Below are 20,522 nucleotides of genomic sequence, written 5' to 3' on the forward strand. Positions count from 1 at the left end.
TATATATATATATATATATATATATATATGTATGTATGTATGTATGTATGTATGTATGTATGTGTATATATATATATATATTCATATATATATTAGAGTTAATGCACTTACTTGCCGGGATCCGGGATCTGACTGCAAACGGCTTTGAGTGACTGAAAGCTGTTTCTGATGGAGTGGATATTGGCCATGCCCATAAACATCACCTCACAGTTGGGATAGTACTCTACAAACACAAATAAAGCAGAGACAAACCTGCCTTCAGCCAACAAACCAACAAACAACCAATAATGTCTAACGGCATCCAGAGCTTGAGTTCAGCGGCGCTCACCTTCACACTCGCAGCCTCCTCCTTTGGCACGATTCGCCACGGCGGCGGTGTAAGAACGGGCATCCAGAATCAGTAATTTCTGTGCTGCACTGCTGGCATCAGGAGTGGGACAACCCGTCAGAGACGAGTCTGAGGAAAACAGGAGAGTAGGTGCGATTAGAGCAGAATTCTGACATACTGCATACTACACTGCATTTACTGCAGGGTTGGAAATTAATGGGGGCTTGGTGTCATCAAAATGAACAAAAATGCCCCCCAAATTCAACATAAGGGGGCATTCTATGACTTGCTCAGCAATGGATGCTCTGCAGTGAATGGGTGCCGTCAGAATGAGAGTCCAAACAGCTGATAAAAACATCACAATAATCCACAGCACTCCAGTCCATCAGTTAACATCTGGAGAAGACAAAAGCTGTGCATTTATAAGAAACAAAACCATCATCACGACATTTTTAACTTCAAATCGTTGCTTCTAGGTAAAACACGAGTCCATAATCCATTATAACGCCTCCTTCAGTGAAACGGTTTGAAGTTACAATTGTCTTGATGGATTTGTTTTTAGCTTTTGTCTTCTCCAGATGTTAACTGATGGACTGGAGTGCTGTGGATTATTGTGATGTTTTTATCAGCTGTTTGGACTCTCATTCTGACGGCACCCATTCACTGCAGAGCATCCATTGCGGAGCATACATTTCTTCAAATCTGATGAAGAAACAAACTCATCTACATCTTAGATGGCCTAAGAGGCATAAGAATTTTAAAAAAAGGAATGGAAAAGCTAATTTCTGACCCTGCAGCATACTACCAAAAATAGTATGCAACAAATGTTTCAAAGCATATCAGTCACTACACGATATACACAGGTTGTCTAAACAGACATGAACAAAAGTGAAGTGAACCGCTGGTTTGGCACAGCTTCAATCGTGATCCAATTATGATATTAAGATGCTCTGCAGTGTCTTGAATCGTGACATCTTCACAAAACCAGCCCTACCGCATACTGCAGAAATCAGTATCAGTGTGCCAGAGACGAGCGACACAACAGAGTCAGACTCGCTTTAATGCGCCGCAAGTGCAGTTATAATTCTTTCGTCTGTCCTGCTGGAAGATCAACGACGGCCGCATGCGGAGGAACTTTAAGACTTTACAGAGGCCGGCCAAAACCGAGCAGAAGAGTTAAAGATGAGTCTCGACTCAGCAAAAACACACACGCCTGCATTCAGTGGAACACGTTTAATTAATAAGAGTGATTGCATTAAGTAATGAAACGCAGGATCAATGATTACTGGATCAGAACAGAACCATCCTGCTTTGAATAATTTAATTAACTGCATTTTATGTAGAAGACAAGTGAGGTTTATTCATCCAAAACTCTTTACTGTGAGTGGTTGTGGCCCAAGACAAAATACAATGATTATATACTAGATTATATATTATACAAAGATTATAGTATCACTTTACAATAAGGTTCCATTAGTTAACGATAATGTATTAACTAACAAGAACGAACCATGAACAGTACATTTATTACAGTATTTATTAATCTTTGTTAATATTAGTTGATGACAATACAGTTGTTCACTGTTAGTTCATGTTAATTCACAGTGCATTAACTAATGTTAACAAGCAGAACTTTTGGGACAGTTTGGGAAATTGTTGATTAGCAATAATCTCTAGTTTGGCTGCTGTGAGGCATTGGAGAAAACATCATCCGACCAACCTGACGCTCTTTAAAGGGATAGTTCATAGTTCACCGAACAAACAAACTCATCTACATCTTAGATGGCCTAAGAGGCATAAGAATTTTAAAAAAAGGAATGGAAAAGCTAATTTCTGACCCTGCAGCATACTACCAAAAATAGTATGCAACAAATGTTTCAAAGCATATCAGTCACTACACGATATACACAGGTTGTCTAAACAGACATGAACAAAAGTGAAGTGAACCGCTGGTTTGGCACAGCTTCAATCGTGATCCAATTATGATATTAAGATGCTCTGCAGTGTCTTGAATCGTGACATCTTCACAAAACCAGCCCTACCGCATACTGCAGAAATCAGTATCAGTGTGCCAGAGACGAGCGACACAACAGAGTCAGACTCGCTTTAATGCGCCGCAAGTGCAGTTATAATTCTTTCGTCTGTCCTGCTGGAAGATCAACGACGGCCGCATGCGGAGGAACTTTAAGACTTTACAGAGGCCGGCCAAAACCGAGCAGAAGAGTTAAAGAGGAGTCTCGACTCAGCAAAAACACACACGCCTGCATTCAGTGGAACACGTTTAATTAATAAGAGTGATTGCATTAAGTAATGAAACGCAGGATCAATGATTACTGGATCAGAACAGAACCATCCTGCTTTGAATAATTTAATTAACTGCATTTTATGTAGAAGACAAGTGAGGTTTATTCATCCAAAACTCTTTACTGTGAGTGGTTGTGGCCCAAGACAAAATACAATGATTATATACTAGATTATATATTATACAAAGATTATAGTATCACTTTACAATAAGGTTCCATTAGTTAACGATAATGTATTAACTAACAAGAACGAACCATGAACAGTACATTTATTACAGTATTTATTAATCTTTGTTAATATTAGTTGATGACAATACAGTTGTTCACTGTTAGTTCATGTTAATTCACAGTGCATTAACTAATGTTAACAAGCAGAACTTTTGGGACAGTTTGGGAAATTGTTGATTAGCAATAATCTCTAGTTTGGCTGCTGTGAGGCATTGGAGAAAACATCATCCGCATTATAACCAACCTGACGCTCTTTAAAGGGATAGTTCACCCAAAAATGAACATGTGCTGTTAATGTGCTCATGCTCAGGCCATCCGAGATGTAGATGGACTTGTTTGTTCAGCAGAACAGTAAAGAAGATTTTTAGCTGAAACTGTGGGCTTTGAGGATTCATAAAATGCAAGTCAATGGCTGTGAGTTCATTCATCATAGGATCAGATACAATGCTATTTTGGCTCATTTCCAGCCGGAGTGACTGTCAGGTGAGTTTTGATTGAATAACTTGTAGATCTCTGAACCGCAAACTAGTTCACAAAAAGAACCGGTTCAAAAGAATGATATGTTCACGAACTGAACCGTGTGCCTGAGGCTCTGGATTACAGGTAATGTTGTAAATAATATACAGTTTCTTGCACAGACCAAACAGTTTGCTTCATAAGACCTCGATATATCATCAGGAGGCACAGGGATTCATTTCGTCTTGCCTGTATATGCTTTTTTTGACTCTCAAAGAGACGGTAGGCATTGACCAAGGATCACGGTTTGAGCTGAAAATCTTCTCTACTGTTCTACTGGAGAAAAAAGTCACCTACATCTTGGATGACCTGAGGGTGAGTAAATTAACGGCACATTTTCATTTTGGGGTGAACTAATGCATTAACGCATTTCTGCAAACCATCAGACAGTTTCATCCGTTAGAGAAGCGTCTTGATTGGGGGATGTTGGCAACGGCCCTCGATTCATTAGACGGTGCGGTCACGACTGTAATTAGAGTGCATTAACTCTTCAACTGCGCAAAAAAACTACTGCCAAATTCCCTCTCAGACAACAGCCTAAGAACTCATTTGCAGGCGCTTGTAGAGGCAGCGGCTGTGAATGAGGGTGTGTTGCAAAGAGTTTTCCCATGGCAAACCCCATTGATTCTTAGCAATCGGGTCGGCGCAAATGACTTATCTGCAGTCCAACAGTGTAATTGTCTCTATACGGATTTACACTCTGCCTTTGTGGGAAAGAACACATATTATGAAATACAGCAACTACGCAAGCTAAAAATGCCTTTATACTCAATAAATAAATAAAAGTTTAATATATAAATATAAATATTAATATCAATATTTATTTATTGAACACCATATTAACAGCAGAGGCTCTTTTCATGGCAAACGGAATAGCAAAATCATTAAACTTGCATACAAGAATGTATCTGAACATCAAAAAGAATAAAGAGTCGTTTTCTCGCTCTCGTCCTGATGTTCAGATCAATCACATCTCTGTCTCACGCCCGCTGCGTCCGTCTCACCCTCAAATGACAACCTCAGTCCAATTATATGCTGACGTTCTCCATGAGCCTCGATGACCGACCCGAGAGACACACACACACACACACACTCACTCACTCACACACACACACAGTCTCACACACACACACGAGTTTGTCTGATGTGACTCATGCGGCGCAGCAGGTTCTGGCTCGCTTTAATTATCCGTCTCTACAGCACGTCTCACAACACACAACACACTGCTGTATTAGTGTTACAAACTCAACACTCTGCACACACATTTAATGGATTTTTGCTATACCATGACCTTACACCTACAGCCAAGTTAGGTCAAATTTATTTATTTAGCACTCAAAGCAGCTTCACAGCAATAAACAAGAACAATTATTCAGCCGGAAAGCAGCTCTGCATAAGCGTGAGTAACCGAATTTAGGTTTTGATTTGAATTTTTAGCGTTCAACAATTATGAAAACCGATAATAAACCGATTATTGTGCCACATTCATGATAATAAACCGATTAATCGATTAATCATGTCTGAAAACATGGCATATTTTTTGTTATTTTAATCAACTGTCACTTCATGCTCTAAATCAACTGAGAATTTAAGTGGTCTTTTTGTTATAATTTTTTATTGTTGTTCGAACAATTAAATTGTTCTAAAAACTATTTATCGTCATAATCGAGCAGCCCTAGACAACAGTGCCATTATTCAGCTCAATTTAGTTCAATGTTAATTCAGCTACAGAATCAATGTTGCAAAGTTCATCAATAGTAAGTAAAATACTGTAGCAAAAGAAATAATGAGTTCTGGCTCATGAGGTTTCAGTATATTAGTGAAATCAATTTAAGACTGTTTCCATCCGTCTATCATCACACTGTAATCTTACTTGTAGTTGTTGTTGATATCAGATACTCTCCAGGCGTTCTGCATGTCAAATCCCATCCGCTTCACCTCCACCTCCATCCTGTGACGCACGTGATCACCTGAGAGACACAAACTGAATAAATCATCTTTCCATTGATGTATGGTTTTTAGGATCGGACAATATTTGGCTGAGATACAACTATTTGAAAATCTGGAATCTGAGGGTGCAAAAAAATCTAAATATTGTGAAAATCATCTTTAAAGTTGTTCAAATGAAGTTCTTAGCAATGCATATTATTAATCAAAAATTAAGTTTTGATATATTTACGGTAGGAAATTTACTAAATATCTTCATGGAACATGATCTTTACTTAATATGCTAATGATTTTTGGCATAAAAGAAAAATGTATAATTGTGACCCATACAATGTATTGTTGGCTATTGCTACACATATACCCCCGCGACTTAACACTGCTTTTGTGGTCCGGGGTCACATTTGATAAGCTCTAAATTCTCAGTATAATCAAAACGTTGCTGTCAAACCGGTTGCAAACAATCTACTCCATGCCTTCTGTCGTCTGATTAGATATAATTATGCGCATTCTGGAACATCGCATTAAAAAAAAACGCTGGATGGAAACGCCAAGATGCGCATAAATTCAAAAGAAAAACGTCTGCGCACATATGAGTAGGATAAACTTTTTATCTGATAAGGAAAAAATGCACATAAACTACGGTGGAAACACATTTATCGAATAAATTCCTCCATGCACATCGAAAAATTCATGTGACTTTGCGCTATGAGACGGGATAACTTGACTAGCAGCGGACCGATCTCGTTCACAGCGTCTATATGTTGTTATGGTCGTTCTGAAATGACAGACGAGAATTTCTGTATAATTGTTTTACACGACTGCGTTCCCAAACATCAGCATCCACCTCCGACAGCGTTTATTGGGTTTCGTCTGCTCGCTCAGAGGCGCAAGTAGTTTATATGAAATGTATTATATTCAGTGGCTTCTCCTAGTTTTCTTTGTATGGTTTTTAGGATCGGACAATATTTGGCTGAGATACAACTATTTGAAAATCTGGAATCTGAGGGTGCAAAAAAATCTAAATATTGTGAAAATCATCTTTAAAGTTGTTCAAATGAAGTTCTTAGCAATGCATATTATTAATCAAAAATTAAGTTTTGATATATTTACGGTAGGAAATTTACTAAATATCTTCATGGAACATGATCTTTACTTAATATGCTAATGATTTTTGGCATAAAAGAAAAATGTATAATTGTGACCCATACAATGTATTGTTGGCTATTGCTACACATATACCCCCGCGACTTAACACTGCTTTTGTGGTCCGGGGTCACATTTGATAAGCTCTAAATTCTCAGTATAATCAAAACGTTGCTGTCAAACCGGTTGCAAACAATCTACTCCATGCCTTCTGTCGTCTGATTAGATATAATTATGCGCATTCTGGAACATCGCATTAAAAAAAAACGCTGGATGGAAACGCCAAGATGCGCATAAATTCAAAAGAAAAACGTATGCGCACATATGAGTAGGATAAACTTTTTATCTGATAAGGAAAAAATGCACATAAACTACGGTGGAAACACATTTATCGAATAAATTCCTCCATGCACATCGAAAAATTCATGTGACTTTGCGCTATGAGACGGGATAACTTGACTGGCAGCGGACCGATCTCGTTCACAGCGTCTATATGTTGTTATGGTCGTTCTGAAATGACAGACGAGAATTTCTGTATAATTGTTTTACACGACTGCGTTCCCAAACATCAGCATCCACCTCCGACAGCGTTTATTGGGTTTCGTCTGCTCGCTCAGAGGCGCAAGTAGTTTATATGAAATGTATTATATTCAGTGGCTTCTCCTAGTTTTCTTAGAGATATTTAGTGCCAGTTTACCAGGAAGTGACGATTTTGTTCTCTTTGACTCGTTGGATGGAAACGGTGGTTTATTAGCAAATGTTTTATGCGATATTCCAGTTTTGCGCATAAATTTAATTCGAATCTTTGGATGGAAGCATAGCTATTGATGGTTTAGAGTTTTTTATCAAGTCAAAGCTCTTTTAGTGTAATTGTACAAACGTCCATCTTCAGCTCGTGCTTCTCGTGTCTTTTTGCGGTCAAATCTTGACTGATTTTTATCAAGTAAACGTCAGAATAACTGCAGTAATATCTCCAGATGAACACTTACTGGACTGAAGCAGCTCAGCTTTACTTGATTCTCCATCAATCATGTTTCAGAAAAATCAGTGCGTCTCAAATCTGATCATCAGGATCTTCTGAGGAGCGTTTATTTCTTCATCTCTCAATCATTGCATTATATGTTCGGATCATTTCAATCTCATCTTACGAAGACATATTATTGGAGATATAGAGCGACGACTGATATTTAGATCATTTTATGTCAGTAGCTGCTGTACCTGTTAAAAAGATCTCATTGATCGCAGCAGATTTTCATCACTTGTCATCCATACAAATATCAGCATCTGCACCCAATTGCATATTTTTGCTCAGTTTAAGTCTACCTGGTCTGCACAGGTGCAGGTGCTGGTCTTCATCGTCCGTGTTTCCTCCTAAACACCAGGCGTGAAACGCCAGCGCGAACAGCTCCTCCAAACGGGCTGGATGCGCTATGGCTCTGTTCAAGCGCTTCAGCCACTCCTCACACTGCTTGAACGTCGAGAAATGACACCTGACGCAGAAAACATTCACATTCACGCATTTAGCAGATGTCAGGAAACAACACGGATTACAGCGGATTCAGAAAAGGCCACAAAAACATGTGAAGCACAATGAAAACTGAGAAAGACAATTATATTTTACAGTAAGCTCTCATAGTTAATGCATTAATCAATCTATCAACAAGTTACAAGTAGCAGCAAGAAGAAGTATCTTAGGTAATGTTAATAAAAACAGTTGTTCATTGTTCACGTTGTTTACAGTGCATTAACTAATGTTACAGATGCAGATTATGGCAACTTTGGCCAACAACAACAACTCATTATTTTTGATAACGAGACGATAACCATATATTGATAACGGCTGCTGTACCTGTTAAAAAGATCTCATTGATCGCAGCAGATTTTCATCACTTGTCATCCATACAAATATCAGCATCTGCACCCAATTGCATATTTTTGCTCAGTTTAAGTCTACCTGGTCTGCACAGGTGCAGGTGCTGGTCTTCATCGTCCGTGTTTCCTCCTAAACACCAGGCGTGAAACGCCAGCGCGAACAGCTCCTCCAAACGGGCTGGATGCGCTATGGCTCTGTTCAAGCGCTTCAGCCACTCCTCACACTGCTTGAACGTCGAGAAATGACACCTGACGCAGAAAACATTCACATTCACGCATTTAGCAGATGTCAGGAAACAACACGGATTACAGCGGATTCAGAAAAGGCCACAAAAACATGTGAAGCACAATGAAAACTGAGAAAGACAATTATATTTTACAGTAAGCTCTCATAGTTAATGCATTAATCAATCTATCAACAAGTTACAAGTAGCAGCAAGAAGAAGTATCTTAGGTAATGTTAATAAAAACAGTTGTTCATTGTTCACGTTGTTTACAGTGCATTAACTAATGTTACAGATGCAGATTATGGCAACTTTGGCCAACAACAACAACAACTTATTATTTTTGATAACGAGACGATAACCATATATTGATAACGAGATGTTAGTTCCATAATATGTCACACCAATGTGAGATTTAAACAAGACATCAGGCAACAACATAATGCACAGTAGAAAAGAGACAGTACTTCTGAAACCTGGTAAGGAAATTTTAGTGTTAGAGTTTAATTAAATAATTATTTTATGATCTGTGTACGATATCAGCTTAATCGGATCAATACTGATAATTTAAGTCATAATATTGGCCAATACCATAACTGTTGACAAGGCATTTTCAAATTCATGAAGTGAGATCCTGATAGAAAAGCAAAAGTAATAATAATAATAATAATAATAAAATATATTACCTAACAGTAATTAAAACGTTTATATATATTATATACTAAGAAAATAATATTAATTAAAGAAGGTATTATTAATCCCAATTTCAGTATTCTCAAATGTTAAATAAAATATGAGTAATTAAAATGCATTCATTTTATTTTCTTATAGAAAAAATATATTAAAAAAATAGGCATAATAAAAACTAAAATCCCAATTTCATCACAACGATAACTTTAAGAGGATACAGTTTTTAATCAGCGCGTTTGAGGGAAAAATTCAAAAGTCAATAAAAACATAAAATATATTATTATCTAAAAGTAATTAAAACATAATATACATTATATATACACCCTAAAAAGTTCATATTAAAGTAGGTATTGTTAATCTCAAATTCAGCGTCCTTGAGATTATGATAAAAATGCAAAAGTTAAAATAGTTCAATTTGAGTTAATTAAAATGGATTTATTATATTTACTGTGTGTGTCTGTCTTGTCTGTGTGTGTGTGTGTGTGCGCGCGCATGTCTCTGTGTGTGTGTGTGTGAGTGAGTGAGTGAGTGAGTGAGTGAGTGTGTGTGTCTGTGTGTCTGTGTGAGTGAGTGAGTGAGTGTGTGTGTGTGTGTGTGTGGGTGTCTGTACCTCACTACTTTGGAGTCTTTGCAGATGATGTGCAGCTGAAACATATCTCTGCTCTCAACGCCCTCAATCAGCCTCAGAGGAACCTGCACACACACAATCAGCCAATCAGAGAGCAGAAGACCTCATCACATGACTGTATCAACCAATCATGAGTATCTAACAGCAAAAACATGCAACAATGTAACAAGAGTAACTCCTGACCTGTAACAATGTAACAGATTTAAACTGCAAGATAAAGCATGTAACACTGAGAGCATTTACAGATGCATTAAAAGCTGATTCAAACTGACTTCTGAAATGGTGTTATTGCAAGATATTAATGCCTTTAATATACTGACATCAGTTCTCAATATTTAACATGGTCTGCCCTGTTGCTTATATAATATATATCAATATATTTTACATATAATCATATAAAACAGTATAAAATATATTAATAGTATAATTAAATAATATTTTTTAAATACTGACATAAAAGGCTCAATAGGTCAAGTCTTAAGTGATTTCACCATTGTCTGTCCTGTTAATTATTTAATATATATCAACATATACAATAAAATGTAATATAATATAAAATAAATACAATAAAACAACTTTATATACTCACATAAAAGGCATTAATATACTTAGTAGTTAGTTAATTATATATATATATATTTATTCTACATAACATAAAACAGTGTAATTTAATAATATAATTTTTCATATACTGATACAAAAGGCATTAATATGCTCAATAGTTAGTCTTAAGCTTTTTTTGTCTGTCCTGTTATTTATACAATATATATATATATATATACTATATAATATAATATAATTAAATATAATTTAGTATAATATAGTATACATCTCGAATCTTAATGTAACCAGACTACATCAATGTGAGAAACAGAGAGAAACATCAAAACAAACAGTAACGGGGGAAATTACAGACATGAAAAGGAGGGATGAAGAGGTCAGAGGTCAGAGGTGAGCGTGCAGATTACTCACAGAAATCTCACTGTCCACACCAGGATACATCTACAACACCGACACAGGGATGAGGAAGAGGAAGAGAGGGAGGAAAAAAAAGAGGGAGATGAAAACATGACTCAGCGAAACGAGCAAAACAAAGAGGAGGATATAAATGGAAGGGTATGAAAAATGCACAAAGAGAGAGAGAGAGAGAGAGATCTTTGCTGAAGCTGAGCAAAAAGATCCAGGATTGTTAAAAAGAAAGAGCCTTAAATCTCAGGGGCACATGATGTTATACTGCAGCTGGGTTAACCGGGTGCCGAGTGCAAGGGATTCTGGGTAACGTCATTAAGATTCCAGACTTAGGGCTGAAGGAACGTTTGGTTAGCATAATGCAGATTACGACAAAATCATTTCATCTCATCCCTCAGTTTGTAAAAACAAGAAAAAAATGGAAAACATGGAGGTCTGTGCGATCAGAATAAAGCTCATATGTTAAAATAATACTGTCATACAGTGTCATGCATTTAAAAAATAGTGTTATTTTAGTATAATTTACACACTATTATAATATTTAAATTAACTTTTCAAATTGTTTTGTCAAAAAGTGACATGCATTGAACATCAGTGTTATTTTGTAATAAAGTATTATTGTATTTTTCAATATATTAAATGAGCTTTTATTTTTATATTTTCAGTTTTATTTTGTCAAAGAGACCAGCATTGAACGTTAGTGTTATTTTGTTATTATTTATAAATTATTACAATATTTATTATTTTAAATTAGCCATTTTTTATATTTTCAGTTTTGTTTTAATTTTTTCAAAGCATTGAACAGTAGTGTTACTTTTCATTTTTTGATACACTATTATAGTATTTATTTATATTTAAAATTAGGGTTTATTTTACATTTTCAGTATTTTGCAACAGGCGTTGAACATCAATGTTATTTTATTATTATTTATAACAATAATATAGTTATTATTGTTATAGTATTTATAAATATTTTGTATTAGCTTTTATTTTTATATTTCAGTTTTTATTTTTAGCAATTTTATTATATTTGTAATTCTTTAATATATTTGTGTTAGCTTTGTTTTCAGTTTTAGTACAACTTAAACCTATTTCAGTTCACTTTTAGTTTTCATTATTGTTTTAAGTTTAAGTCAGTCATCTAATGTTTACATTTTATTTATTTTGCTACAATATTAGAATTAGAATTTTAGATTAGAACTAGATTAGAATTTTTAGCATTATTATTATTATTGTTTATTATATTTTATAAATAAATGTTTACATTTAATGTATTTCATTTCAGCTTTATTTCAATTAATGAAAATATATATATATATATTTTTTTTTACAATAACAACACTGTTAAACGTGCAACATCCCTTTAAACATGTCGGAGTGACATTGCAATTATCAGGAAGTTTGTGTTTCCTCTGGTGAACGCGAGTCAGGACATTCACAGCGAGGACAGACGAGAGTTTGAACCGCAGGAGAAACTGTTCATTCTCAGCGCAATCAGTGACGTCAAGACTGCCTCCATCAGCAGACAATTTAAAAAAGAAACATCGAAAATAAACAACAGGCTAAAGTTCCCCCTTAAGAACTCTAATAAAGCCTCTCCTTTAAGATCAGCACTCCAGACATGAAGAGAGCCGACACAGAAATAGCACTGAGAGCAGACGGGGTCACGCCAGCGTTTACGTTTAACTCGAGTTACGTAATCAGATTACTTTAAGTAACTAGTAAAGTAGTACATTACCTTCAAATTACTTTTTCAAAAAAGTAACAAGTTACATGGTTTTCCTATTTATTCACGGACACCTCTCTCGTCCCTATGTTGAGAGAAATCGTGCAGAGAATTCCTTCGGCCTGAGGCTTACTCATTTCCCCTTTGGTGTGAAAGGGCCTTTATAGTTGGGAAAAATATAACTTTTGGGGTTTTTTTTGTTATTAAAAAACAAATAAGCAAGCCCAAACCAGGTGACAAAAAGTAACGCAAAAGTAACTATGCATTACTTTAATAAAAAGTAACCAAGTACCTCAATTAGTTACTTCATGGAGTTACGCAATATTGTAACGCATCACTTTTAAAAGTAACTTTCCTCAACACTGGACATCAACGATTCACTCAAGATGCTAGTTAAAAAAAAAAAAGGTGTATGTATTCGTGTGTTTATGTATATATAATTATTAAAATATCTTATGTTTAAATATGATGTATATATATATAAAGATGCTGCTATATAAGATGTAAATAAGATGCTATATTCTAATATATAAAAATGTATATGTACAGTATATATATATATATATAATTAAATATAAATATTAATGTATTAAATATTATATACCGTATTGACCCGAATATAAGACGATGTTTTTTTCTTGGAAATACATCTGAAAAAACGCGGTCGTCTTATATTCAGGGTCTAGACTTTGACGTGTCAATAATATTCGGGCCGATACAGAGTGTGTGTGTGTGTGTGTGTGTGTGTGTGTGTATATATTTTTTTTTTTAATTTTATTTTATATATATATATAATATTTAATACATATATACACTTGTGAAGGAGAAAGTATTTTAAATTTAAATTACACAAACCACATTAAAAGTAATCTAAACTTCAACTTCACTAAAGACCCAACTGGGACGCCAGCAGCAGTTAATGTGCTGGATGTCAGGGAGGCTGTGGGTGGAAAGAAAGAGAAAAAGAGGCCTGTGTGTCAACATGTCTGTGTTCAGACCTCCCAGAGCTGTGAGGTCAAGGGCTGCTGAGATCAGAGAAATCAAAGAGTGCCCAGACATCGGCTCTTTCACTGGGATGAGAGGAGACGAGCCCCTCGGCAGGAAAATCAAAGACTGCAACATCTGGACGACTATCAGAGGAGGTACAGCAGAGTCTGAACTTTAACTCTCTTGTGCTGTTGGTGCTTACATTGATGATGGAGTCTTTGAATTTGATGTGAAGCCTGTAGTTGGAGATGGCGATGATGGCATCGTCCGCACGGCCCAGGAACTCCACCCACTCGCCCTGCAGGACAGGGAATGGGATCTGGAGAGACGAACACAAAAACATGCCATTGAACTGTGCGTAAAACAAATTTAAATGGTATTGAGTCGTGACAAAATTTATGTCAATAACAATCATAAGCTCTGGACATTTATACAATTATATATACAACATTTTTAATTGATTAGCATTAATCCCAGTCTAAGTCTGCATGTTTCTGCATGTTTCTGTGTCAGTGAACGGCACGGTTTTGTCTGATACACAAATTCAGACACATGCACTGTTTTCAGTGTCTGCATCTCAATTATATGAGGACACGAACACATGAACTTCATTTCCAGAGCTGCTCCGAGACTCACTTCAGCAGCTTTACACAGCTTCATTTTAGAAAAACTACTGTCAAATACACACTGAAAGTAAAATGGAAAGACCTTCACGACAACCCGTCAAAATAAATGTCTGGTTTGACTTGAAGAAATTGTGACCGTAATATATTACTATTGTATTTCTAATTCTAATCTAGTTCTAATCCTAATGGTTCCTAATCTAGTTTTCCAATAAACATGCCATTGCATATTGCAAATATTGCTGGCTCTCTATTGTAAGTCGCTTTGGACAAAAGTGTCTGCTAAATGTAAATTTCTCTTTGCAATATACTTTAAAATGCAAAGGTTTTCATTCTCAAGTTTCTCAGTCAAGTTGTTTTTAGTCAACATAACTGCATCCCTTTCAGCCTGTAGTGGTTTGAATGTGGTTTCTCAGCTTTTTTTAGTCTGAACTATGAGAAACGGTTTCTTCTGTAGCTCTGCATCCCCCATAATGCCATCTGTGCCAGCGGTTTGTGCGGTTGTCCTGACTCACTGGCTCTCTGTAAACAGGACCAGAAAATCAGGCGGGGCGAGAGAACGAATGCTCTTCAAACTCCAAACACTGGAGCAGTTCAGGCCGTTCTTGAAGACCTTCTTACTACAGAGTAAACAAGGCAGCGTTCACCTTTCCAGCTTTTTCTGAAGCTGCATTCAGGTTTGCCATGGATTGCATAAGGCATAATTTGCGAGTGTGTGATTTGTGTCACCAAATGGAATTGAAATGCATTTGTTTTAGCAGCCTGACACAAAGCGAAAAAAAGTTAACAGGACTATTATATAGTGCACTAAAACCATAAAACAATTTTGTTATCTGAAATGCACTTAAATGGAAATAAAAAAAAAAATAATAATAAAAACAACCTAAACTTATTTTATTTCAGCTGGTTGTCAAGGCAACATTTCTTATTTTCATTTAGTTTATCTTGATTTGTACTAAAACAACAAACTAAAACTAAATAAAAATTAATGATAACTATATAGACATATGAAAAAACACTAAGAAAAAATGACAAAAAACAACAATTACTAAAAGTTTAACTGATTAAAATTAAAACAATATAATAATATAATAGAAGCTGAATAAAAACTAATAGCATCTCAATGTTTTATATATTTGCATATTTCATATAAATTCTATAATATATATATATAATTAATTGATTGATTAGTTAACATTAAAGAAATCATATTATATTAAATATTTAAAAAACAATACATTTTAAATAAATAAATGAAATAAAAATATATAAATGCATACAATATTTGTTTTACATAAAACTAAAACTAAAAAATAAAAAAATAAAAATTGATTATTTACTTTAACATGTTTCTGGTCTTGTAAATAATTATTCACAATATTCCAATAAAAATAAAAATAAAAAATAAAAAAAATAAAAAGGTTTTCAAAATTTTTCATTAAAATGTAGCAACTTGTTCCTCTGAAACTTTTCAGCTGTTCTTGAAGACCTTCTTACTACAGAGTAAACAAGGCAGCGTTCACCTTTCCAGCTTTTTCTGAAGCTGCATTCAGGTTTGCCATGGATTGCATAAGGCATAATTTGCGAGTGTGTGATTTGTGTCACCAAATGGAATTGAAATGCATTTGTTTTAGCAGCCTGACACAAAGCGAAAAAAAGTTAACAGGACTATTATATAGTGCACTAAAACCATAAAACAATTTTGTTATCTGAAATGCACTTAAATGGAAATAAAAAAAAATAAAAAATAAAAACAACCTAAACTTATTTTATTTCAGCTGGTTGTCAAGGCAACATTTCTTATTTTCATTTAGTTTATCTTGATTTGTACTAAAACAACAAACTAAAACTAAATAATAAAAATTAATGATAACTATATAGACATATGAAAAAACCCTAAGAAAAAATGACAAAAAAACAACAATTACTAAAAGTTTAACTGATTAAAATTAAAACAATATAATAATATAATAGAAGCTGAATAAAAACTAATAGCATCTCAATGTTTTATATATTTGCATATTTCATATAAATTCTATAATATATATATATAATTAATTGATTGATTAGTTAACATTAAAGAAATCATATTATATTAAATATTTAAAAAACAATAAATTTTAAATAAATAAATGAAATAAAAATATATAAATGCATACAATATTTGTTTTACATAAAACTAAAAACTAAAAAAAAAATAAATCCAAATTGATTATTTACTTTAACATGTTTCTGGTCTTGTAAATAATTATTCACAATATTCCAATAAAAAAAAAAAAAAAAAAAAAAAAAAAAAAAAAAGGTTTTCAAAATTTTTCATTAAAATGTAGCAACTTGTTCCTCTGAAACTTTTCGGCTGACATCATGAATCTCTTCTATTTTTCAGCCTCTCTTTATCTCCTGCTCAATATTTTCCCATTAAATATTCAATTTTACTAAAATTACAGTAGATTACAGAAGCAAAACGGTTTGTGACCAGCATTTCATGTTGACTTTATCGCTGCCGTAAAGCCAGAGCACACACTACCATACACAAACCTCACGCTCGTACCGTCTGCCTTTGACTGCTTCCTATCTAGGGATGGTGAAGCTGTCTCACTCTCAGTGCTGTATGAATCAGTCTGAATGTGGAGGCCAAAAGCAGCACGTCCACATGAGATCTTACTCATCAACTTCCTACTGTTACCGTCTCTCCACACGTCTGCACCGCAGGTACCGACACAGAGCATGACAAAGACAGCAAAAGATGAAGAAAGACGTCTGGGCAAGAGTCTACAGCCTACATAGACAACATCCTCTCCAAAATGAAGTGAATGATTTGGGACGCTCTACACGTGCAGCAACGCTTATTAATACTTTCAAACCCTTATGATTGAAATCAAGCCTTAATTGGTCTATTATTAAGATTATTATTATATGTGCGGTGAGGTTTAGACTGCTCTCTGTGTGTCGACCTGCGAGATAATTAACGAGCCGGCGACTGATAACATGTCAGACAAGCCTGGAGAATATATATAGAGTCATACAACATCCATCTTTCATGAATTACTGCGAAACTACATCAGGACAGAGTCATTACACTCAGATTTACAACCAGCTGTTCACATACACACAAGAACAGCTCGTATTTAAGAGATATTTATGGGCAATTGCCAGTGTTATTAACTAAAACTGAAACTGTTAAAAAATGCTTCTGGTAATTGAAATAAAGCTGAAATAAAATAAAAATATTAGATAAAAAAACGTATTAGATAAAAACTTAACTAAAACACTAAAATTACAGTTAAAGGACTAAAATTACTAAAAGTGAAATAAATATAAAATAAAGCTAAACATAAATATTAAAAAAGGTTCAACCAAAAATACTAAAACTGAAATAAAAAAAAAGCTATACAGAAAAAAATACAAAAAATTCAAAAGCACATAAAATTACTAAAACTTCAGCTAAATTTAAAATGAAAACTGAAAAATATACTAAAACTGAAGTTAAAGGGTTAGCTCACCCAAAAATGAAAATTCTGTTTATAAACACATAAAACTAAAATTAAAAAGAAAACAAAAAATGTAAAAAAATAAATATAAAAAAAACCTGTAAGAATACTAATAAATACTATAACAGTGTATAATTAATACTGCCAATTGCATTATAGAGTTCAGAGAATTCTTTGGCATAAATATCACAACCATGAGCTCATTAACATATGCTGACCCATATTTACATTTCAAAACATGTTCAGTGGCCTGATGAATACGTTAGGTAAGCAAAGATTAACCAATCACAATAGAGGTCATTTATATACAGATGTCTTAAAGATACAGTAACAAAATCAGAGATGGGAGAAAATGGTCAAATACAGACAAATATGAAAGTAAAGATGTAAATGCACATAAAATCATGCACAAAACGTGCATGTTATTCCAAATTAAATAAAAGATTGCTTTTCATTATCTTTCATCAAAGTTGAATAACTTGCTCTCTGAAACAACTTTCTCTTTCAGAGGTTATTTATATACAGAAGTCTTAAAGGGACAGTAGCAAAATCAGAGATTGCATAAAATGGTCACGAAAAGCTTAACTATGGATATTTTGCTGCAAGAATCCTTGACTTACATTATAAGTAGACTTCAGGGAGAAATAAAATACTATAGAGCGCAGCATGGTGTGTGTGAGTGCCGGTGCATTCTGCGGCTGTAATGCTGATCTATGGAAAACCGCATCCATATTTCATGGAGCTGCATGCCAACCAAGTGACACTCGACGTGGCACGAAAGCAGCGAGGCTTCAAAGGGATCAGGTGAGCGCTGGGAGAACGACTCTTACTGCTGAACTTCACAGACAGAGCCTGACAGAGAACTCAACGCTGCTCGAGCGCGACATGCAAAGATGTGTAAAACCCACGGCGCAGAAAACACAATAAACAAAGACGGAAGACTGTATGACTCAAATTCAGACTCCAATCCCAGTGCAGGAGGATGCTTGCAGTAACGACGACTGGGTTCTGTGTTATTTGCTCAAGTAAAAAAAGGGGGGGTCAAAACTGTAACATTTTTACTGTTTTGTCTTGCTTTTCAAAGAAAAAATCAATTAGAAAACAACAATTTAAAAATATTTAACACTGAACATTTTTTAACATTCTAGCAGACACTATACCAACAAAGCACAATTTAACTTAAAATTAATAAGTTAGTAAAATAATATTTTTTAGCGATTGGATTTAGCTTCTTGAATCAGGCGTGTACTTTTACTGTAAAATTAAAAGCAGCCTTGCTGAGCAGAAGAGACTTCTTTTAAAACATTAGAAAATATTACAGATCCCAATTTGAACACTATGTGTGAATGTTATAATAAATGTATTAACAGAGCTGTTGTAATTATCATTATTATTATTGTCTTACTTTTTATTTTATTTTACAGAACAACAGTAAAATTACAATACTAACATTTATTAATGTTGGAGTTCTTGCTTTCTCTCAACTTTTATTTTGCCCGGAAACGTGCAGGAAGACTTTTTTTGTTCTTCTTTTTGTTGATAACAGATTTATAAATGAGTCTCATTACGAATACGTCGCACGTAACTTAACTGGACAAAGTTACAGATGTCCTCTCACTTAAACAACTCTTAAAATAAAGTGCTCTATGACTAGAAAAGAGATAGAAATAGCAATTAACTAAAAAGGAGTTGCTGTATATAACAAAACAGATGTCATTTCTCACTGCATTTCTTAAATCGTCCTTTTTCACTAACCTTATTAAATGTGTTATCTTTCACCTCAAATTCTTACAACGTTTCAATTAATTCAGAGCTGGATAGCTGTTACCATTCAAATAAAATCAGTATCAACAAGCTCCATCTTTCCACTGCAGCAAACACAGAAGCTGCATCTGAAGTGGCATTAGATGCATTTACAGACTGTTTAATAAAGCTGAGGTGCCATAAATGCATTTACACTGAAATAAATAATTTCACAAGATTAATGTATTAAATATTTTTTAAACATACAAATAAGAAATGTTGGGAAAATGCAATGATAGTTTTAAATACGAAACCAAACCAGTAGGTGGCGCCAAATGACTGTTTGAATGAGTGAGTGAGTCATTCATTCAACAGATTCGTTCAAACGGCTGATTCATTCAGACACGAGGCAAGTGACTACTGTCTTTATGAATGGGTTACTGAATCATTGACTCACTTGATTTGTTCAAAAACGTGGATTCATTCAGTAACGAAACACCGCTGTGTGCTGCACAGACACAAAACAGCTCTGCTGTGGCTTTGACTGGAACTACATTCATCAGCGAAATTGAGCAAAAACAGTCAATATTGTGTCTAAAACGTAAGTGACTTAATTTTAACTTCTTGTTTATTGAACTACTATTGTATAAAATCACACTGCAATCGTCTTCAATCGGTGCATCTCTAACATTAAGTGCTACATCTAGGTTTGTGCAAAGTCACTGAATAAGAGTCAATGTCAGGTTCTGGTGCTCTTGTTCCCGTGTCTGGTATCTGGACGTCCCTGATGGATCGCTGTCACTGCTTTGTCCTTTTGATGAATTTCAGTCTTTTCACCTCCACATCTGTTACCCACCGTCTCCTCAGACCTCGCATTTGATTTTCTTCTCACCGCGGTACAGCACACACATTTCACCGCAGAGGACAGACGTGTGTGTGTGTGTGTGTGTGTGTGTGTGCGTGCGTTAACCCACTTTCTTCACAGAGAACGACACGGACATTAGGAATGAAACTGACCTGCAGAGCGTCGTCTTCTTTGAGCAGCTCTTTCTGGGGGAACAGGTCCCGGGCCTGAATGTACTCCAGGCTGGGCGGCCCCTCCTC

General features: G+C 34.9%; 1 protein-coding gene across 1 annotated transcript in view; it reads right to left on the reverse strand.

Annotated features, from left to right (window-relative positions):
• The window catches only part of LOC107591495 (myotubularin-related protein 4-like), a 34,169-nt gene extending 13,653 nt beyond the window's left edge, over nt 1–20,516 (reverse strand). Inside the window, exons 1-8 of the mRNA XM_016280652.1 lie at nt 20,436–20,516; nt 13,764–13,880; nt 9,862–9,944; nt 8,420–8,586; nt 5,249–5,345; nt 1,119–1,129; nt 329–457; nt 112–223 (exon numbers count right to left, since the gene is read on the reverse strand). Coding sequence (XP_016136138.1) covers nt 112–223; nt 329–457; nt 1,119–1,129; nt 5,249–5,345; nt 8,420–8,586; nt 9,862–9,905 — 560 coding nt within the window. The 5' untranslated portion in view covers nt 9,906–9,944; nt 13,764–13,880; nt 20,436–20,516. The remainder of the gene's footprint in view (nt 1–111; nt 224–328; nt 458–1,118; nt 1,130–5,248; nt 5,346–8,419; nt 8,587–9,861; nt 9,945–13,763; nt 13,881–20,435) is intronic.
• Between the last annotated feature and the right edge of the window lie 6 nt (nt 20,517–20,522).

Source organism: Sinocyclocheilus grahami, unplaced genomic scaffold (assembly GCF_001515645.1).
Source record: "Sinocyclocheilus grahami isolate Dianchi unplaced genomic scaffold, SAMN03320097.WGS_v1.1 scaffold142.1, whole genome shotgun sequence".
NCBI lineage: Eukaryota > Metazoa > Chordata > Actinopteri > Cypriniformes > Cyprinidae > Sinocyclocheilus > Sinocyclocheilus grahami.